The sequence below is a fragment of the Oncorhynchus mykiss genome, chromosome 1, assembly GCF_057628025.1.
Source record: "Oncorhynchus mykiss isolate SJ-2025 chromosome 1, ASM5762802v1, whole genome shotgun sequence".
In the NCBI taxonomy this organism is placed as follows: domain Eukaryota; kingdom Metazoa; phylum Chordata; class Actinopteri; order Salmoniformes; family Salmonidae; genus Oncorhynchus; species Oncorhynchus mykiss.
In genome coordinates, this window is record NC_143022.1 from 27,015,517 (window position 1) to 27,037,178 (window position 21,662).

Genomic DNA, 21,662 nt, shown 5'->3' on the forward strand with positions numbered 1-21,662 from the left:
ACATCTCCAATCAGAAATTAAATTGAGAATCGGCATCCTATTTCGCAACAAGGCCTCCTTCACTCACGCCGCCAAACATACCCTGTTACCAAAGCCCCGTACACCACCCACCACTGCGACCTGTATGCTCTCATCGGCAGGCCCTCGCTACATATTCGTTGCCAGACCCACTGGCTCCAGGTCATCTATAAGTCTTTGCTAGGTAAAGCTCCACCTTATCTCAGCTCACTGGTCAAGATAACAAAATCCACCCGTAGCACGCGCTCCAGCAGGTATCTCTCACTGGTCATCCCCAAAGCCAACACCTCATTTGGCTGCCTTTCCTTCCAGTTGTCCGCTGCCAATGACTGTAACGAATTGCAAAAATCTCTGAAGCTGGAGACTTAAATTTCCCTCATTAACTTTAAACATCAGCTATCTGAGCAGCTGTACATAGCTCATCTGTAAATAGCCCATCCAATCTACCTACCTCAACCACATATTGTTTTTTTATTTACTTTTCTGGTCTTTTGCACACCAGTATTTCTACTTGCACATAATCTGCACATCTATCACTCCAGTGTTAATTTATTAAATTGTAATTACTTCGCTACTATGGCCTATTTATTGCCTTACCTCCTCGTGCCATTTGCACACACTGTATATACTTTCTTGGGTAAGTGCTAATGCCGTTTTTATGAAATATAAATATATATTAATATATATATATATATAATTTGCAATGAAATGTGTGATGAAATATGTGGTTTGTTTGGGTATTTGTGTGTGTGTGTGGGTTTGTTGGTTTGTTTGGGTGTGTGTGTGTGTGTGTGTGTATGTGTGTATGTGTGTATGTATATGTATGTATGTATATATATATATATATATATATATAAAATTTTCCATGTCAGACATATGTATTTTCCATTTTTTTATTCAAATGGGATGGCGTAGTGGAGTAGATGGAGCTACTCCTCTCCATTTCCATATGAAATAGCCATTGGGTGCTGTTCGGGGGAGGGCAGGCCCACAACAATGGCCGGAGTTGAATGGAACAGCACTTCACCTTAGTGACTGTTCCCTCTGCACTATACAATACCTATCTGTTTATTTTATGTGATGATAAAAGGCTCACAAATACAAATATTTTTTTAATGTTTTCTTTCACAGTGATAGCGACTCTGACTGGGAGTCCCCGGTGCCAAGCTGCCCGCTCTACCTCTGCCCCCTCTACTCCTGCCTCCAGTGGTGTTCATATGCCACAATTCATTACTGCAGGCATGACTGTGCCTCAGGGCCAAAAGGGCAGAGCATGGAGGCGTCGTTGTGTTCTGTGTCGCATGACCTGCACCACTTGTTCAGTTTGCCTCTGCTTTACATCACAAAGAGACTGCTATGGGACATGGCACAGGCAGCAAAATATTGTGTAGAGGACTTCCAAAGGGTCTACTGGTTTTTTAAATATTTATTTTCTAATATTTTTCTAAAACATTTTTCTATATATTTTTTTGTGTGTTAGAATTGCTTTTTGATATGTTGTATATAGTTATTTGCACTGTTGTATATAGTTATAGGTCATTTAACCAATTCGGCCACTTGGGTACATTTGGGCAATTTGTGTGGGACACCTGGGTGACTTCATGCTAAATGTCATGTAGCTCACCCATTCCTGAAATTATCAGTCTGAAACTTTGCACACCTACAGTTGCCCTCTTGTGTTAACCATCAAAATTATCTCCAGCATCCTATCTGACTGTGTGGCTATTCTAGTACATGTGAAAGATGATGCTACAACAATAAAAAACAGAAAACGTATGCTCTTTCTTTCTCTTTTATTCCACCAGATCTACTGTGTTATATTCTCCTACATTCAATTAACATTTCCACAAACTTCAGAATGTTTCCATTCAAATGATACCAATAATATGCATATCCTTGCCTCTGGGGCTGAGCTACAGGCAGTTAGATTAGGGTATGTCCTCAGGCGGAAATTGAGAACAAGGGATGCAGCCATAAGAGGTTTTAAGTGTCTGGGTTAGTGTCCCGCTCCTTGAAAGCGGAATCTCTAGCCTTTAGCTCGGTGCGGATGTTGCCTGTAATCCATGGCTTCTGGTTGCGGTATGTAAGTACGGTCACTGTACGGTCACTGTGGGGACGACGTCGTCGATGCACTTATTGATGAAGCCGGTGACTGAGGTGGTATACTCCTTAATGCCATTGGATGAATCCCGGAACATATTACAGTATGTGCTAGCAAAACAGTCCTGTAGCGTAGTGCCCGTGTCATCTGACCACTTCTGTATTATCTGTAGTATTTTACCAGACGTAGCTGCTCTGTCCTGCTGAAAAACGGAGAAGCCAGCCAGCTCTATATTATCCATGTCGTCGTTCAGCTAAGTCTCGGTGAAACGTAAGATATTACAGTTTGTAGGACTGTCTTAATTGTAGATCGTCCAGTTTGTTTTCCAATAATTGCACATTGGCCAATAATGCGGAGGGCAGTGGTGGTCTACTCACTCGGCGAGGAATTCTCACAATGCACCCAGACCTCCGCCCCCGGTATTTCCGTATTTTATTCACGCGAATGGCGGGCATTTGGGCATTGTCTTCACAAAGCAGTGTATCCTTCGCGTCGGACTCATTAATCAAAAAATCTTTGTCCAGTTCGAGATGAGTATTTGCTGTTCTGATGTTCAGAAGCTCTTTTTGGTCATAAGAGATGGTAGCAGCAAATATAGCAGCAACATTATGTACAACATTTGATACAAAAAATGCTAAAAAACAACTACATTTCAGAGCTGGTTAGGAGCCTGTAAAAAGGCAGCCATTCCCTCCGACAACCATCCCCTCCTCAGCATTTCTGAGAGAGCAGTGTGTGTGTGTGTGTGTGTACCACATTGGGTTTAGTGAGTGTGTGAGTGTGAGCATGTACACTACCGTTCAAAGGTTTGGGGTCACTTAGAAATGTCCTTGTTTTTGAAAGAAAAGCACATTTTTTGTCCATTAAAATAACATCAAATTGATCAGAAATACAGTGTAGACATTGTTAATGTTGTAAATGACTATTGTATCTGGAAATTGCATATTTTTAATGGAATATCTACATAGGCGTACAGAGGCCCATTATCAGCAACCATCACTCCTGTGTTCCAATCGCACGTTGTGTTAGCTAATCCAAGTGTATCATTTTAAAAGGCTAACTGATCATTAGAAAAAACTTTTGCAATTAAGTCAGCACAGCTGAAAACTGTAAAAAAGCAAAAAAACTGGCCTTCTTTAGACCAGTTGAGTATCTGAAGCATCAGCATTTGTGGGTTCGATTACAGGCTCAAAATGGACAGAAACAAAGAACTTTCTTCTAAAACTCGTCAGTCTATTCTTGTTTTGAGAAATTAAGGCTATTCCATGCGAGAAATTGCCAAGAAACTGAAGATCTCACACAACGCTGTGTACTAACTACTCCCTTCACAGAACAGCGCAAAATGGCTCTAATTAGAATAGAAAGAGGAGTGGGAGGCCCTGGTGCACAACTGAGCAAGAGGACAAGTACATTAGAGTGTCTAGTTTGAGAAACAGATGCCTCACAAGTCCTCAAATGGCAGCTTCATTAAATAGTACCTGCAAAACATCAGTGTCAAGGTCAACAGTGAAGATGTGACTCCGGGATGCTGGCCGTGTACATGTATTTGCATCCTCAGCACCATGCATCCCACTGGATCTGGCATGTGAGCTACGTAAGAACCTCACAAAGAAATAAGCTACAAGATCAAGTTGGCAGGTACACACGAAACAAGGCCCATTGTCACGCCCTGACCTTAGAGAGACGTTTTATTTCTTTATTTGGTTAGGTCAGGGTGTGATTTGGGGTGGGAATTCTATGTTGTCTATTTCTTTGTTTTTGGTCAAGTATGGTTCTCAGAGACAGCTGTCTATCGTTTTCTCCGATTGGGGATCATACTTAGGCAGCCCTTTTCCCACTTTCTGTTGTGGGATCTTGTATTTTTGTGTTGCATGTGTTTGCACTACTAGCTTTACGTTCGTTGAGTTGTTTATTGTTTTTTGGTGGAACATTTTAAATTAAAGGAAAATGTACGCCTACCACGCTGCACCTTGGGCTCATTCCAACAACGGACGTGACAGAAGATCCCACCACAACTAGACCAAGCAGCATGCTCGGGAGGAGATGGCATCCTGGTCTATAGAGGAGGTTGAGGAGAGAATAGCCTGGACTTGGGAGGAAGTATTGGAGAAGTATAAGAGCCTGCCATGGAGGCAGGCAGAAGCAGCGAAGGAGGGACAGCAACGAAGTCGGGGAGGTAGGCCACAGAAACACCAAGACATTTTTTGGGAGGGGCACATGGAGCAGTCGGCAGTGCCGAGGAGTGAACCAGAGCCAGTCTGGGAGAAGAAGGAGGATTTGGAGTGGAGAGAAATGGGAGAGTTGTTGAGTTGGTGGAGGATACACAGATTTGGTATAAAGGAACGTGTTGTCAGTTTAGTGCCACCTGAGTCAGCTCCCCGTACTCATCCTGAGAAGTATGTTAAAGTTCCGGAACTATTGATGCCGGCTATACACACCAGGTCTCCAGTGCATCTTCACAGCCCAGTGCGTCCTGTGCCAACTCCTCGCACTCTCCCTCAAGTGCGCTTTCCCAGTCAGGTGTGTCCTGTTCCTGCTCCTCGCACTCTCCCTCAAGTGCGTGTCCCCAGTAAGGTCCGTCCTGTTCCTCCTCCCCACACTCGTGAGGTGAGTGTCATCAGCCCGGTGCCACCTGTACCGGTCCCACGCATCAGGCCTCCAGTGCGCATCCACAGTCCAGTACGTCCTGTGCCTCCTCCCCGCACTCGTCCTGAGGTGTGTGTCATCAGCCCGGTGCCACCTGTACTGGCACCACGCCCTGACCTTAGAGAGACGTTTTATTTCTCTATTTGGTTAGGCAAGGGTGTGATTTGGGGTGGGCATTCTATATGGTATATTTATTTGTTTTTGGCTGATTATGGTTTCCAATCAGAGGCAGCTGTCTATCGTTGTCTCTGATTGGGGATCATACTTAGGCAGCCCTTTTCCCCACTCTCTGTTGTGGGATCCTGTCTTTTTGTGTTGCATGTGTTTGCACTACTAGCTTTACGTTCGTTGAGTTGTTTATTGTTTTTTGGTGGAACATTTTAAATTAAAGGAAAAGGTACGCCTACCACACTGCACCTTGGTCTCATTCCAACAACGAACGCATGAAAACTGTGCAGTGCAACCAATTTGTTTGTGGACCCGAAGCATAAAGAGAAGACGCGATTGATTAATGTGTAAAGGCACGGAAATAATAGCACAATACAGTGTTTGATATAATCAACAAATCACTGTTTTTTAAAATGTTATCATCATTAATTTTTCCACAAATTTCTTTATGCAATTAATTGTTTAGAATTGTTCATGACTGGTGCTTTTGTTTAGGAATACAGCAAATCATTTCACCTGCACACCTGGCTGGTTATATTATTATTCTCATATTTTTTGTTTCTAATTTGTTAAAAGAAGCTGTAACTGGACTTTATTAGTTACTATAACTCTATTACTAATCAAATCTACAAATAAAGTTGATCAAATGGATTACACTGTAATGTTTTTATTGTAAGGGAAATGAAAATAGGCTACAGGCCTACGTTTTTTCTAGGACTTTGTAGAATTATACAAAACATATCCTTGACTCTATCTATCTCTGTTGTTATTTTTGTTTGTTTGCGCGCCTTGCAGGTTGAGAGCATCTGATGCATATGCTAAAGGGGAAGCCCAGCAACTTTCTCTAGCTGGTACTTATATTCTAAAAGGCTAGACGGTTCTAGTTTTAATGCATTCAATATATTATTATTCCAGTCTTTTACCGTTCTGATTGTTGGAGTAGACACGTTGTTTGCAGAGCACACAACCTATGCTACACTTGTGAGAAACAAGTTTTGGTTCATTTCATTCCATTTAAGCGCTTTGTCAATTTCGTCACTGTCTTTTGTTTGGAACCCTCCTGTCAATGTTGAGTAAGGATGCGCAACTGATTACACATAGAAGGACGCAGGAAACTCTGAGGGCCCAGAATATTTTATACAATGTTGCAAGGAGCTTCTGTAAAGACCCAAGTTAATAGTTGATACAATGTTTCAAGTGTGTTGCAGACAGGCCAATGTGTCAGGATATTTTCTACCTGCAGATTGCAATGTTTTCATTTGTTGGCTTTATAGGCAATTTTTACATAGATGGCAATGGCAATAGAAGTAACTTTTTAGGTTTGTACCATTTAGATTTGGATAGAATTTTGATTAACCACATGACAATGATTTTGAGATACGAAGACATTATTATAAATTAAATGAAACTGTTCCACGAAAATGTGCATTTGAAAACCCTAACTGGCACGCAGATTGGTAGAATTTGTAAGATAAATCGGCACTCCTCGTGCAGCCTATTACCGGCAACTTCATGAGAGTAACTGCAAAATTTTCGAAAGCCAGTAGGCGTGGTCGGGACAGGTTAGGTTTTCTTTTCTTCTGGTTATCTTGATCTCTGGCTCCCTCTTGAGTAATTTGTGTCTTATTTCATCAAACATTGTGCTTAAAGCATCAGACAAGCTCAATGCATATTTGATTGATTGATTTTTATTATAACACATAGGGTGTGTCTATATATGGAAAAATGCAAGTTTAAAAATTTCGACCAATCGATTGGTTGAAAGAACAGATTACTTTTGGTCGGCCAACGGACAGCCCTAAATCATATACAATATACAATGTACAAAGTCTTAGAGTGATGGACTGTGCCATCCCAGCGGCCTCCGCAATGATTAGTCCACTGAGAAGGCGCGAATCAGACAGGTGTCTCGTATGTCATAAAAAAAATCTAAATAAATTTGCGACCGCTCAAGAAAAAAAAAAACTCTGTCGACCAACAGCCTATTGACATACAGTATACACCACACAGGGTTCATGGAGTGTGTTACAGCCAGGCCACTCACTCACCTCATGCCGCGGGTGGAGTGGTTGTGGAAGTTCTGCAGCAGCTGTGGCACCCCCATGATGGCATCGAACAGCATAGCCAGGGAGCCTAGGCCCTCCACAAACAGCACAGAGTCCAGCAGGAGCAGGGTGAGGAAGGCACACTGCACCGTGAAGGCAAAGCAGAACAGCAGGTATTCCTCAAACGCATTCCAGCTCCAGAAGTAGCACAGGTCCAGATCTGAGAGGGGGGAGGGAGGGAGAGAGGAGGGAGAGAGAATGAGAGCGAGAAGGAGAGAGATGGGGAGGAAAGGTGAGGGGGTGGGGGTGGAGGAAGGAAAGACGGGAGAGAAAGAGAGGGAGATAGATGAGGGAAAGAAGTGGAGAGAGATTCCTTCATTAGAAAATGCAGACATTCATTGAACACAGCACATAAATCAATAGAGTGCAGGTAAGTGAATTAAACATTGGAGAGACTTTTTTAAAAAGCTTTTCACATTTACATAATATCTGGCTCTGGATCCTGCAAGCGTCATCACTGACATTATTCCATCCACATAGCGCCAATACAGAGCTACAGTACATAGAGCTATTCTAATAACTCAGTCAACCAGATTAAAAAATTTAAAAAAAATAGATTAAAAGTACAGAGTGAAGTAAAATTTAGCCCCAGAGACTAAGCCTACACTCTGACCAATGAGAAAAAGAGATGCAATGTGGCAGCTAAAATAAAATGTGGTCAGACAGAGCTCCTCTCTCACTAACAAATATTAATTATTCAGATATTTTAAGACTATTTCAACTTCCATCCATTATTTTCCATGTTTGCACTGGCAGCCCAATAGGGTAGGCCTACTGTATATAGTAGCAGAACTCAGGAGAGGAGACAAACCGTTCACAGAGAGGCATGTAAATATACAGTTCCAGATCTGCTTCACTGGCTTTTATTGCCATTGTTCATCGCATTAGAGTCTAATGGATATGGATATAAAATCCTAAAAGGAGAGAGGAGGAAGGCAGCGTGACATCAAAGCTCAGAGAAATCAGAAATAGAAAGGGAAATACCTAATCAGTTGTACAACTGAATGCATTCAACTGAAATGTGTCTTCCGCATTTAATGCATTTAACCCAACCCTGAGTACTAAAGAGAGCCCTGGGGGTCACAAGCTGAGATAAGGGTCTAGCTGAGTGTGATACCTAAAATCCAGACACAACCATGCATATTGAGCGCCAGAGGTTCTCGGTTTGGTAGTGGTAGGTATAGGACCAGTCAGCTCCTCACAAGACAGTAATCCCACATGATGAATGGCCTCGTATTCCTTTGAAATTACCAGAGAGGGGGAATTGAACGAGCTGACATCAGCTGAATGGAATTGATAGCTAAATAAGAGCCCATTTGTAAGTGAACCGACTGGACTCTGATGTTCCATGTAGGAAGTGGCCGTGTTCCGCGTATTGTCAATAGGTTCTGCATTCTGAGATTCTGCAAAGAACACTTGGCAACACCTGTCAGGGGAACCGTGATGAAGATGGTACACCCCCGTCAGGAACACAGCACCTTTACACACCACCGCTGGGCTCACGGAATTGTGGGAGAGGCAAGAGTAAGACGTCTCATAGCGAGAAGAATGCTTGATTAATGTCCTTATCATGGGACACCTCCTACAGATCCAATACAGAGATAGAACAGGAGATAGGATCTGAGGGGGACAGGACACAGGCACGAGCGTTGAACCACGCCCGCACACACACAGAGTCGCGTCCGTCCTTGTAGTGAGGGCCGGTGCGGTGCCCAGGCTGTCTCAGCACATGAATAATGTTTGTAGAGTCAGACGCTGACACTGATAGCTTCTGAACAGGGCCTGGCAGAGAGGCCTTATTCAAAGAATCCTCTGAGGACTTCATTTTTCACCTGTGAATAAAATCAGATTGATTTTACCCCGCCACCTCCCACAACCCCTTATTCTAGTGTGCTGGCAGCTGCAGGGGCAAGCTCTGCCATTTGTCAGGAACATGAAAGCTCTTCTCTCCTTTAAATAAGGCAGGCAATGCTGCTGAGAGCAGCAGTACTACTGGCACTCCTAAAGCTTGACCTGTTTTCCAAACTGTGGTCTGTTTTGTCCAAATACAGTATATTGTAGTTCCCTCTCTCTATTCCCCCCTCCTTCTCTCCATCCACTCACCCTCTCCATTTAATAAAGCCTGGTAGTTTTATTTGCACAATCATAAAAACACCTACCTCAAATTGTTAAGTAAAACATAATGAAGAAACATAACCAATGGATCTGCATCACATCCAAAAGAAACAAATCAGTAAATCTACCTCTCTCTCATCTCTGCCCCTCTCTCCCTCCCTTGTCATCCTTCTCTTTCGCTCTCATCCAGGCTGCTGCACCATCTGAGGCAGGCTGGCCTTACCAGTGAGATCCCTTTCAGTGTTGTGCTTACCTTAGCCAGTCTGGAGAGCAGAGCAGTAATGATGTGCAGGTCAGCTGTTTGTTCACCCGCACCCGCCCGCAATTGGTAGCAACCCATCCCCAACCACCTGGGGATGGGTAACCAGGATGGTGCCGGAGAAGAAGGGTGACGTTTTACATGTCCCCAACCAATTTTGTTTTTTTCTAACGTATTTTTTAAATTTATTTTGAACATAATGTTGCTGCTACCGTCTCATATGACCAAAAATAACTTCTGGACATCAGGACTGCGATTACTCACCACGGACTGATAGAATCCTTTTTTTTCTTTAACGAGTCTGACAACCCCGACATGAATGACATACTGCTCTCCTGGGAACAGGCCCAGATACCCATGATTTGCGTGAAGAGAAGGCGAAGAAAAAGGGGCCAAAGTGCAGGCTGCCTTCTGAGAATTCGTAGGCGATCTAATAAACCCCCACTTCCTTCCATTCTGCTAGCAAACGTGCAATCTTTGGAAAATAAAATAGATGACCTACGCGGAAGATTAAACTACCAACGGGACATTCAAAACTGTAATATCTTATGCTTCATGGAGTCATGGCTGAACGATGACACTATTAACATACAGCTGGCTGGTTATACGCTGTACCGGCAGGATAGAACAGCGGCGTATGGTAAGACAAGGGGCGGCAGACTATGTATTTTTGTAAATAACAGCTGGTGCACGATATCTAAGGAAATCTCGAGCTATTGCTCACCTGAGGTAGAGTATCTCATGATCAGGTAGACCACACTATCTACCTAGAGTTTTCATCTGTATTTTACGTAGCTGTTTACATACCACCACAGACTGAGGCTGGCACTAAGACTGCATTAAATGAGCTGTATTCCGCTATAAGCAAACAAGAAAACGCTCACCCAGAGGTGGCTCTCCGAGTAGCCGGGGACTTTAATGCAGGGAAAATTAAATCCGTTTTACCAAATTTCTATCAGTATGTTTAATGTGCAACCAGAAGGAAAAAAAAAACTCAGGACCACCTTTACTCCACACACAGAGATGCATACAAAGCTCACCCTCCATTTGGCAAATCTGACAATAATTCTATCCACCTGATTCCTGCTTACAAGCAAAAACTAAAGCAGGAAGCACCAGTGACTCGATCAATAAAAAAGTGGTCAGATGAAGCAGATGCTAAGCTACAGGACTGTTTTGCTAGCACAGACTGGAATATGTTCCGGGATTCCTCTGATGGCATTGAGGAGTACACCACATCAGTCATTGGTTTCATCAATAAGTGCATTGATGACTTTGTCCCCAAAGTGAATGCATGTACACACCCTAACCAGAAGCCATGGATTACAGGCAACATCTGCACTGAGCTAACGGCTAGAGCTTCCGTTTTCAAGGAGCGTGACTCTAACCCGAAGCTGACAAGAAATCCCGCTATGCCCTGCGACGAACCATCAAACAGGCAAAGTATCAATACAGGACAAAGATCAAATGGTCCTACACCGGCTCTGACGCTCATTGGATGTGGCAGGGCTTGCAAACCATTACACACTACAAAGGGAAGCACAGCCGAGAGCTGCCCAGTGCCACGAGCCTACCAGACGAGCTAAACTCGCTTCGAGGCAAATAAAACTGAAACATGCATGAGAGCACCAGCTGTACCAGAAGACTGTGTGATCACGCTCTCCGCAGCTGACGTGAGCAAGACCTTTAAACAGGTCAACAGGTCAAGGCCGCAGGGCCAGAAGGATTACCAGGACAGGTACTGCGAGCATGCGCTGACCAACTGGCAAGTGTCTTCACTGACCTCTTCAACCCCTCCCTGTCTGAGTCTGTAATACCAACATGTTTCAAGCAGACCAACATAGTCCCTGTGCTCAAGAACACTAAGGTAACCTGCCTAAATGACTACCGACCTGTAGCACTCACGTCTGTAGCCATGAAGTTCTTTGAAAGGCTGACCATGGCTCACATCAACACCATTATCCAAGAAACCCTAGACCCACTATTCATTGACTACAACTCAGCATTAAACACCATAGTGCCCTCAAAGCTCATCAATAAGCTAAGGACCCTGGGACTAAACACCTCCCTCTGCAACTGGATCCTGAACTTCCTGACGGGCCATCCCCCAGGCGGTAAGGGTAGGTAACAACACATCCGCCACGCTGATCCTCAACACAGGGGCCCCTCAGGGATGCATGCTCAGGCCCCTCCTGTACTCCCTGTTCACTCATGACTGCACGGCCAGGCAAGACTCCAACACCATCATTAAGTTTGCGGATGCCACAAGAGTGGTAGGTGTCCACATCACCAACAAACTAACATGGTCCAAGCACACAAAAACAGTCATGAAGAGGGCACGACAAAACTTAGTCCCCCTCAGGAGACTGAAAAGATTTGGCATGGGTCCTCAGATCCTCAAAAGGTTCTACAGCTGCACCATCAAGAGCATGGTTGCATCACTGCCTGGTATGGCAACTTCTCGGCCTCCGACCGCAAGGCACTAGAGGATAGAGCTTCCTGCCATCCAGGACCTCTATACCAGGAGGTGCAAGGCACTACAGAGGGTAGTGCGTACGGCCCAGTACATCACCGGAGCAAAGCTTCCTGCCACCCAGGGCCTCTATACCAGGCCTTAAAAATTGTCAAAGACTCCAGCCACCCTAGTCATAGGCTGTTCTCTCTGCTACCGCATGGCAAGCGGTACCGGAGTGCGAAGTCTAGGTCCAAGACGCTTCTAAACAGCTTCTACCCCCAAGCCATAAGACTCCTGAACACCTACCCAGACTATTTGCATTGCACCCCCCCCCCCCCCCCCCCCTCGTAAGTAAACATTTCACTGTAAGATTTTAAGCATGTAAGATCATTTCACTGTGGGATCTACACCTGTTGTATTCGGCAATTGTGACTAATAACATGTTATTTTATTGGATAAAGACAGCACCTTTACAGACAGTCCTCCACTCCTGTTCCCAAGTCAAAATGGGGGATGTAATTTTACTGCAAGAACTGCTTAATTCTGTAGAAGTTACTATTATGTAAGGCTATGTGAGAGGTTATAGACCTACAGTCAGTGTTCTCATTTCAGTTACTATTCCATTTAACCCATCCAAACAGTACAGTTCCCTTCACATGCCATATTTGAAGTCTTGTGACTGTAGAATTTGTTCAGTGCCTCACAGTCATCACACATAACATCTCTCCCAAACATTAGGTTACTGTTCTGGCCCTCCCTTCTCTTTATTTAAACTTTAAACCCACTCCGACATTGTCCTTTTTACCTCAGTGAATCGATGTTACATTTTTTTGCCTAAGTTCCCAAAAGCATTTGGCAATTGCCGTGAATTTGGCACGCTTACAGCTAAAGCTTAGGCTTACACACTAACGTCAGATAACAATAATGAAAGAAAAACCTCAATGTAGCCTATAGATCTTTATTGCACAAGAATGATACATTTACCTATTTTAAAAAATCTTGATTTAACATGACCGCCACCCACCCAGCCTTCATCCACACAATATTGTACTACCTTAAACCCGCCCGCCCGCCCGCCATGCGGATATAACTGCGGGGACTGTAGGTTGTGAGTAATCCCGCGCATCACTAGAGAGCAGACTTGTTGACGAGCTGCACTTCAAAAGACCCACACAAGAGGCACCACATCAAGGAGGAGTGGGGTGGTGAGGTGCACTTATTTTTTCCCCCAGCTCTTCAGATCAAACATTTTAATTACTAAAATAGCAGAAAAACTCAAAGCACTCAATGGAAATTCTTCACACATCCATGTGACAGTGTTGGTAGCCCAGGGCCGGTAGGTCTACAGCGGAGTCCAGCTCAACCACATCTAGAATGCCAGAGGGTTTACATTCTGCTAGTCATCTGTAAGACATTCAGCTCAGCAGCACTAACAACTGCTAGTGTTAGCAATAGAGGTCTTCACGGGTCCATTCCGAAATGGGCCTTGGGATTTTCCATCCGGACCCGATATACATAAATACATTTTTTTTAACATAGCGACCCGTTCCAAATTGACCCGAGGACAACTAGACCCATTGTCCTTTCACCTGCAGGGTCACCATGGCCAAACCAGCCATCCTGTCTCTGTCTGTCAGCTGAGCCAATAACTCTGGGACAGGTCAACCATGGGCACAGAGATGCTGCCCTTTCAGCTAACAGTACACCCATGAGTATTGATAGTTCAAAGGGAACATATAACACAAGCTAGGTTGAATCCAGAATAATAAACCATTAAATCAGACCTGCCTGACAAACTAATAGAAAAACAGGAAGTTGGCTATGCCTACATACGATCAGTGTGGTCTGCACATATTTTACTCAACATCACTCAGACTGACTGGTGAGGGGACTCCTACAGTAACTCACCACTAGCAGTCCTAACAACATGGCACCTATGCCCAGGTGGCATGGCCTATGGGTAGAGAGCTGGCTGTGTGAGAGGGCATCTGGCAGGGCAGGAGGAGGTTTGTGGGTTGTGTACACATTTTAATGAAGGCAGCAGACACAGAGGGCCTGGTTTCTGTACTCCCTCAGTCAGCAGTGGGTCTCATTTGAATAATGCAAGAGCTTCAGAAATAGTGGGCTGATTGGCCTCTCATTAAGAAACACTGGACCACTGTCCTTTCTCATATTGCACAAGTAGGCATGTAAGTGCACATACTCACATGTAAAGAAAACATACAAGTGTGCACATGCACACACATAAGCATGGACAGATGTTAAACCTTCAAGCTTCACCTCTCTGTCATGTCACAGTTTACATAGGAACACAGCAGAGCAAAAGTGTCATTAAAATCTTGCCCCAGGTCAAGAAGTAGGATTTGTAATTTATCAAGTCAAATTTAAATGAACTTGATAATGGGTTTCGATTACAGCTGTATTACAGCATACAGTGCCTTGAGAAAGTATTCGACCCCCTTGAACTTTGCGACTTTTTGCCACATTTCAGGCTTCAAACATAAAGATATAAAACTGTATTTTTTTGTGAAGAATCAACAACAAGTGGGACACAATCATGAAGTGGAACGACATTTATTGGATATTTCAAAGTTTTTTAACAAATCAAAAACTGAAAAATTGGGCGTGCAAAATTATTCAGCCCCTTTACTTTCAGTGCAGCAAATTCTCTCCAGAAGTTCAGTGAGGATCTCTGAATGATCCAATGTTGACCTAAATGACTAATGATGATAAATACAATCCACCTGTGTGTAATCAAGTCTCCGTATAAATGCACCTGCACTGTGATAGTCTCAGAGGTCCGTTAAAAGCGCAGAGAGCATCATGAAGAACAAGGAACACACCAGGCAGGTCCGAGATACTGTTGTGAAGAAGTTTAAAGCCGGATTTGGATACAAAAAGATTTCCCAAGCTTTAAACATCCCAAGGAGCACTGTGCAAGCGATAATATTGAAATGGAAGGAGTATCAGACCACTGCAAATCTACCAAGACCTGGCCGTCCCTCTAAACTTTCAGCTCATACAAGGAGAAGACTGATCAGAGATGCAGCCAAGAGGCCCATGATCACTCTGGATGAACTGCAGAGATCTACAGCTGAGGTGGGAGACTCTGTCCATAGGACAACAATCAGTCGTATATTGCACAAATCTGGCCTTTATGGAAGAGTGGCAAGAAGAAAGACATTTCTTAAAGATATCCATAAAAAGTGTCGTATAAAGTTTGCCACAAGCCACCTGGGAGACACACCAAACATGTGGAAGAAGGTGCTCTGGTCAGATGAAACCAAAATTGAACTGTTTGGCAACAATGCAAAACGTTATGTTTGGCGTAAAAGCAACACAGCTGAACACACCATCCCCACTGTCAAACATGGTGGTGGCAGCATCATGGTTTGGGCCTGCTTTTCTTCAGCAAGGACAGGGAAGATGGTTAAAATTGATGGGAAGATGGATGGAGCCAAATACAGGACCATTCTGGAAGAAAACCTGATGGAGTCTGCAAAAGACCTGAGACTGGGACGGAGATTTGTCTTCCAACAAGACAATGATCCAAAACATAAAGCAAAATCTACAATGGAATGGTTCAAAAATAAACATATCCAGGTGTTAGAATGGCCAAGTCAAAGTCCAGACCTGAATCCAATCGAGAATCTGTGGAAAGAACTGAAAACTGCTGTTCACAAATGCTCTCCATCCAACCTCACTGAGCTCGAGCTGTTTTGCAAGGAGGAATGGGAAAACATTTCAGTCTCTCGATGTGCAAAACTGATAGAGACATACCCCAAGCGACTTACAGCTGTAATCGCAGCAAAAGGTGGCGCTACAAAGTATTAACTTAAGGGGGCTGAATAATTTTGCACGCCCAATTTTTCAGTTTTTGATTTGTTAAAAAAGTTTTAAATATCCAATAAATGTCGTTCCACTTCATGATTGTGTCCCACTTATTGTTGATTCTTCACAAAAAAATACAGTTGTATATCTTTATGTTTGAAGCCTAAAATGTGGCAAAAGGTCGCAAAGTTCAAGGGGGCCGAATACTTTCGCAAGGCACTGTATGAGACTGACTGGGTACCAGACAGACTGACCTGGACATGACTGCTGATCAGGGAGCAATAATGTGGGTCTGAAAGTGGATCCATTCAAACTCTACACTAGAAAGACAATGTACTGTACCCCTCAATATTTTGAACAAGGACAAAGACTGTGCTGATATAGCTATGTCATTAAGTTCATATTCAATGAGGCAGCTCTAAGTTCACAAATTAAATTGAAATAAAATATCCTTTCTAAGTCATTTAGCCATTCAGGCATGTCCATATTTGCATTTAGCTATATATAGTAGATGACTGCAGTAATATTCTATTGTCTTGTGGCTCTGCTGCAGTGTTCTGTCTTATAGGTTGACCTTTCATCAACCCCTACCTCTGTGTTTAATGAATATGCATTCAAATAAATGATAAGAGGACTAATTTGCATATACTGTACATACCATTATAAGATTCCGATGCATAGTAGTATCACACTAGTTTATCCTGGAAGATTATTTCAAAGGCAGCACAAACCAAGGCAATCGCATCCCTGAATGCTCACTAAAGCAGGTCATGTTGAGTAAGCCTTTTCATGGTACTTTCCATAATAATCTAAGACAGGGTTCCCCAACTAGCAGAATAGTTTTATTTGTCATTGTTGGACATAAGACTGTAAAAACACCAAGGAAATCAGCTCCAAGTTATTTTAATTTTACAAATCTGTTACCAAGTATTCCCATGCATAATAAGAGAGACAGGTGATCGTATATACAAATGTAAGCAAGGAGCTGACAAGGTAAAAATCTGTCGTTCTGCCCCTGAACAAGGCAGTTAACCCACTGTTCCTAGGTCGTCGTTGAAAATAAGAATTTGTTCTTAACTGACTTGCCTAGTAAAATAAAAGGTCAAATAAATAAATAAATAAATAAAATCCCTGATCGAAGAGAACAAACTAAACTTTGCAGTCAGGCAGAAGACTTGAGTTTAAGATGAGCGAGGGTATCTCAAACTTTAGCATGACATCAAGTCTGCCATTGATTTAACTTAGATTAATCTCTTATACAATGGTTTAAAGTTATGTATATTAACCCCAGGTGTAAAATAGTAAATCATAATTACTTCTCAGAAAGTATTGAGCTATTAAGAGGAGTTAAACATGGCTGTCCGTTGTCTCCATATCTATGTATTATGGCCATCTCGAAATGCTAGCTCTTAAAATCAGATCCAACAAGAACATCAAAGGGTTAGAAATGCAGGGATGTCAATGTAAGCCGATTACTCAAGTGTTTTCTGAAATCTGCAATCCAGATCCCTTCACAGTCTCATTGAAGATCTTGATCACTTTTCTATCCTCTCTGGACTAAAACCCAATTATGTCAAGTATATCATATTACTTATTGGAAAAGACACAATGTTTAAACTACCTTGTAGTTCACCAATAAAATGGGCGGATGGTGAAGTAGAAAATATAAATTAACTTACCACAACCAATTTCAATTGAAAGTTTGCAAAAATAGATAAGATTCTGCAACAATAGAGAGGTAAGTACTTGTCTATAAATGGAAAAATCACATTGATTAACTCTTTGGTCCTATCACAGTCTACTTACTTCCTAATAGTGCTGCCTTCTCCAGACAACTCATTTTTTAAATCACATGAGCAAAATATATTTTACTTTATTTGGAATGCAAAAACAGACTAAGACAAAATTAAAAGTGCCTGTTATATAATGAATATGGTTTAATGCTTTAAATATTAAACCAGTAGATTACTAAATAGATTACTAAGAAAGGCTCATCCTTTGTTAAAGAAATTGGTATTTTCCCTTTATACAGATTACAATTTAGAATTTCTGACTAATGGAAAATTCTACTTTGTTTAAAGTATGGTCCTTTCTTCAACAAGCCATACAAAGCTGGTTAAAAATAAAATGTTATCCTCCAGAAAAGATACAACAAATATTACAACAAATAATATAGTTAATCTCAAATATATTGATTGATAAAAAAAACAGTGGTATTATACAGTACCAGTCAAAGGTTTGGAAACACCTACTAATTCAAGAGTTTTTCTTTATTTGGACTATTCTCTACATTGTAGAATAATAGTGAAGACATAAAAACTATGAAAGAACACATTTGGAATCATGTAGTTATCAAAAAAGTGTTAACAAATCAAAATATATTTTATATTTGAGATTATTCAAAGTAGCCACCCTTTGCCTTGATGACAGCTTTGCACACTCTTGACATTCTCTCAACCAGCTTCATGATGTAGTCACCTGGAATGCATTTCAATTAACAGGTGTGCCTTGTTAAAAGCAAATTTGTTGAATTTCTTTCCTTAATGCATTTGAGCCAGTCAGTTGTGTTGTGACAAGGTAGGGGTGGTATACAGAAGATAGCCCTATTTGGTAAAATACCAAGTCCGTATTATGGAAAGAACAGCTAAAATAATTGTATTTAAAAAATAAAAAAAACTTTATTTAACTAGGCAAGTCAGTTAAGAAAAAAATATTATTTATAATGACAGCCTACCCCGGCCAAACCATAACCCGGACAACTCTGGGCCAATTGTGCACCGCCCTATGGGACTTCCAATCACGGCCGGTTGTGATACAGCCTGGAATCTAACCAGGGTCTGTAGTGATTCATATAGCACTGAGATGCAGTGCCTTAGACTGCTGCGTCACTCGGGAGCACCGAGTGGGGACAAAGAGAAATGACAGTCCATCATTACTTTAAGACATGAAGGTCAGTCAATCTGGAAAATGTCAAGATCTTTGTAAGTTTCTTCAAGTGCAGTCTCAAAAACCATCAAGGGCTATGATTAAATTGGCTCTCATGAGGACTGCCACAGGAAAGGAAGAAGTTACCTCTGCTGCAGAGGATATGTTTATTAGAGTTAACTGCACTTCAGATTGCAGCCCAAATAAATGCTTCACAGAGTTCAAGTAACAGACACATCTCAACATCAACTGTTCAGAGACTGCGTGAATTGCTGCAAAGAAACCACTACTAAAGGACACCAATAAGAAGAACAGACTTGCTTGGACCAAGAAACACAAGCAATGGACATTAGACCGGTGGAGTCCAAATTGGGAGATTTTTGTCTTGGACCGCCATGTCTTTGTGAGATGCAGAGTAGGTGAATGGAAGATCTCAGAATGTGTGGTTCCCACCGTGAAGCATGGAGGAGGAGGTGTGATGGTGCGGGGGTGCTTTTCTGGTGACACTGTCAGTGATTTATTTCGAATTCAAGGCACACTTAAACTGCATGGCTACCACAGCATTCTGCAGCGATACGCCATGCCATCTGGTTTGCACTTAGTGGGACTATAATTTGTTTTTCAACAGGACAATGACCTAACACACATCCAGGCTGTGTAAGGGCTATTTGACCAAGATGGAGAGTGATGGAGTAATGCATTAGATGAACTGGCCTCCACAATCACTCAACCTCAACCCAATTAATATGGTTTGGGATGAGTTGGACTGCAGAATGATGAAAAAGCAGCCAACAAGTACTCAGCATATGTGGGAACTCCTTCAAGACTGTTGGAAAAGCATTCCAGGTGAAGCTGGTTGAGAGAATGCAAAGAGTGTGCAAAACTGTCATCAAAGCAAAGGGTGGCTACTTTGAAGAATCTCAAATATTAAATAGATTTAGATTTGTTTAACACGTTTTGGTTACTACATTATTACATATGTGTTATTTCATGGTTTTGATGTCTTCACTATTATTGTATAATGTAGAATAGTCCAAATAAAGAAAGACCCTTGAATGAGTAGGTGTGTCCAAACTTTTGACTGGTACTGTATGTATTAATTATATTATGAATAGAGAATGTAGTTATGTCACATATGTAGCTATTGAAAACATATGGGAATGTCTGCTCAATTCAATGTTACAACCAACTGATTTCAGCATTACCGCAGAAAATGCAGGAGGCAAGTGGAAGAGGAGAAAGGGAGGCAACTTGTTTGTTTGCCATATATTAAAGATACAAATTGTCTGAAAAGGATTGGCATAAATAGAAAAATATACCAGTTTAATTTGAGGACAAAAATGTGGACAGCTGCGCCATACAGGTTGCTAAATAAATTGAAAGAGATTTTCTAGATTTTCTTCATACAGTGCCTTTCGAAAGTATTCAGACCCTTTGACTTTTTCCACATTTTGTTACGTTACAGCCTTATTCTAAAATGGATTAAAGAAAACGATTTCCTCAGCAATCTACACACAATACCCCATAATGACAAAGTGAAAACAGGCTTTAATCAATTTTAGCTCATAAAAAATAAAAATAATAAAAATAATAAATAATACCTTATTTATGTAAGTATTCAGACCCTATGCTATGAGACTCAAAATTGAGCTCAGGTGCATCCCGTTTCCATTGATCATCCTTGAGATGTTTCTGGGGAAGGATGCCAAAACATTTCTGCAGCATTGAAGGTTCCCTAGAACACGTGGGCCTCAATCATTCTTAAATGGAAGAAGTCTGGAACCACCAAGACTCTTCCTAGAGTTGGCTGCACGGTCAAACTGAGCAATCCAGGGAGAAGGGCTTTGGTCAGGTAGGGGACCAAGAACCCGAAGGTCACTCTGAGAAAGCTCTAGAGTTCCTCTGTGGAGATGTGAGAACCTTCCAGAAGGACAACCATATCTGCAGCACTCCACCAATTAGGCCTTTATGGTAGAGTCCCCAGACGGAAGCCACTCCTCAGTAAAAGGCACATGATAGCCCGCATGGAGTTTGCCAAACGTCACCTAAAGGACTCTCAGACCATGAGAAACAAGATTCTCTGGTCTGATGAAACCAAGATTGAACTCTTTAGCCTGAATGCCAAGCGTCACGTCTGGAGGTAACCTGGCACCATCCCTACGGTGAAGCATGGTGGTGGCAGCATCATGTTGTGGGGATGTTTTTCAGTGGCAGGGACTGGGACACTATTCAGGATAGAGGGAAAGATGAACTGAGCAAAGTACAGAGAAATCCTTGATGAAAACCTGCTCCAGAGCACTCAGGACCTCAGACTGGGGTGAAGGTTCACCTTCCAAAAGGACAACAACCCTAAGTACACAGCCAAGACAACGCAGGAGTGGCTTCGGGACAAGTCTCTGAATGTCCTTGAGTGGACCCGCCATATCCCAGACCTGAACCTGATCGATTATCTCTGGAGAGACCAAAGAATCCCAAGAAGACTCAAGGCTGTAATCGCTGCCAAAGGTGCTTCAACAAAGTACTAAGTAAAGGGTCTGAATACTTATGTAAATGTGATACTTCAGTTAGATTGATGAGGGGAAAAAAAATATTTAATCAATTTTAGAATTAGGCTGTAACGTAACAAAATATGGAAAAGGTCAAGGGGTCTGAATACTTTCCGAATGCACTGTATATCTAAAAAACTTGATTGTTGACATGCAAAATATTGTGAGACTATATCAACAACGGACTAATGAAACAATACCGAAAGATAGTTTTGCCGTGGAATATTCCTTTAATATTAGGTAGAATCAGGACAAGACAAGGACAGAGCCAATAAAGGGCTGCGTTTTATCTCTAGTTCTCTGAGCTAAATGCAAGTCACACAGCAGGATTAAGACTGCAGGACAGGATAATGATAGTGTGTGAAAGAGAGAGACACAGAGAGATTGAATAAATAAAACAAAGCAGCTCTGATAAAAGTTACATAAGAAACAACCATGCAAGCCAGAGAGAGGGAGAGAGAAAGAGTGGCATGGGGTCAAGGGCAGAGTAACA

General features: G+C 42.2%; 1 protein-coding gene across 1 annotated transcript in view; it reads right to left on the reverse strand.

Annotated features, from left to right (window-relative positions):
• The window catches only part of LOC110520015 (solute carrier family 66 member 2), a 57,862-nt gene that overhangs the window by 24,889 nt on the left and 11,311 nt on the right, over window positions 1-21,662 (reverse strand). The window contains 1 exon segment of the mRNA XM_021596976.3: window positions 6,982-7,198. Coding sequence (XP_021452651.3) covers window positions 6,982-7,198 — 217 coding nt within the window.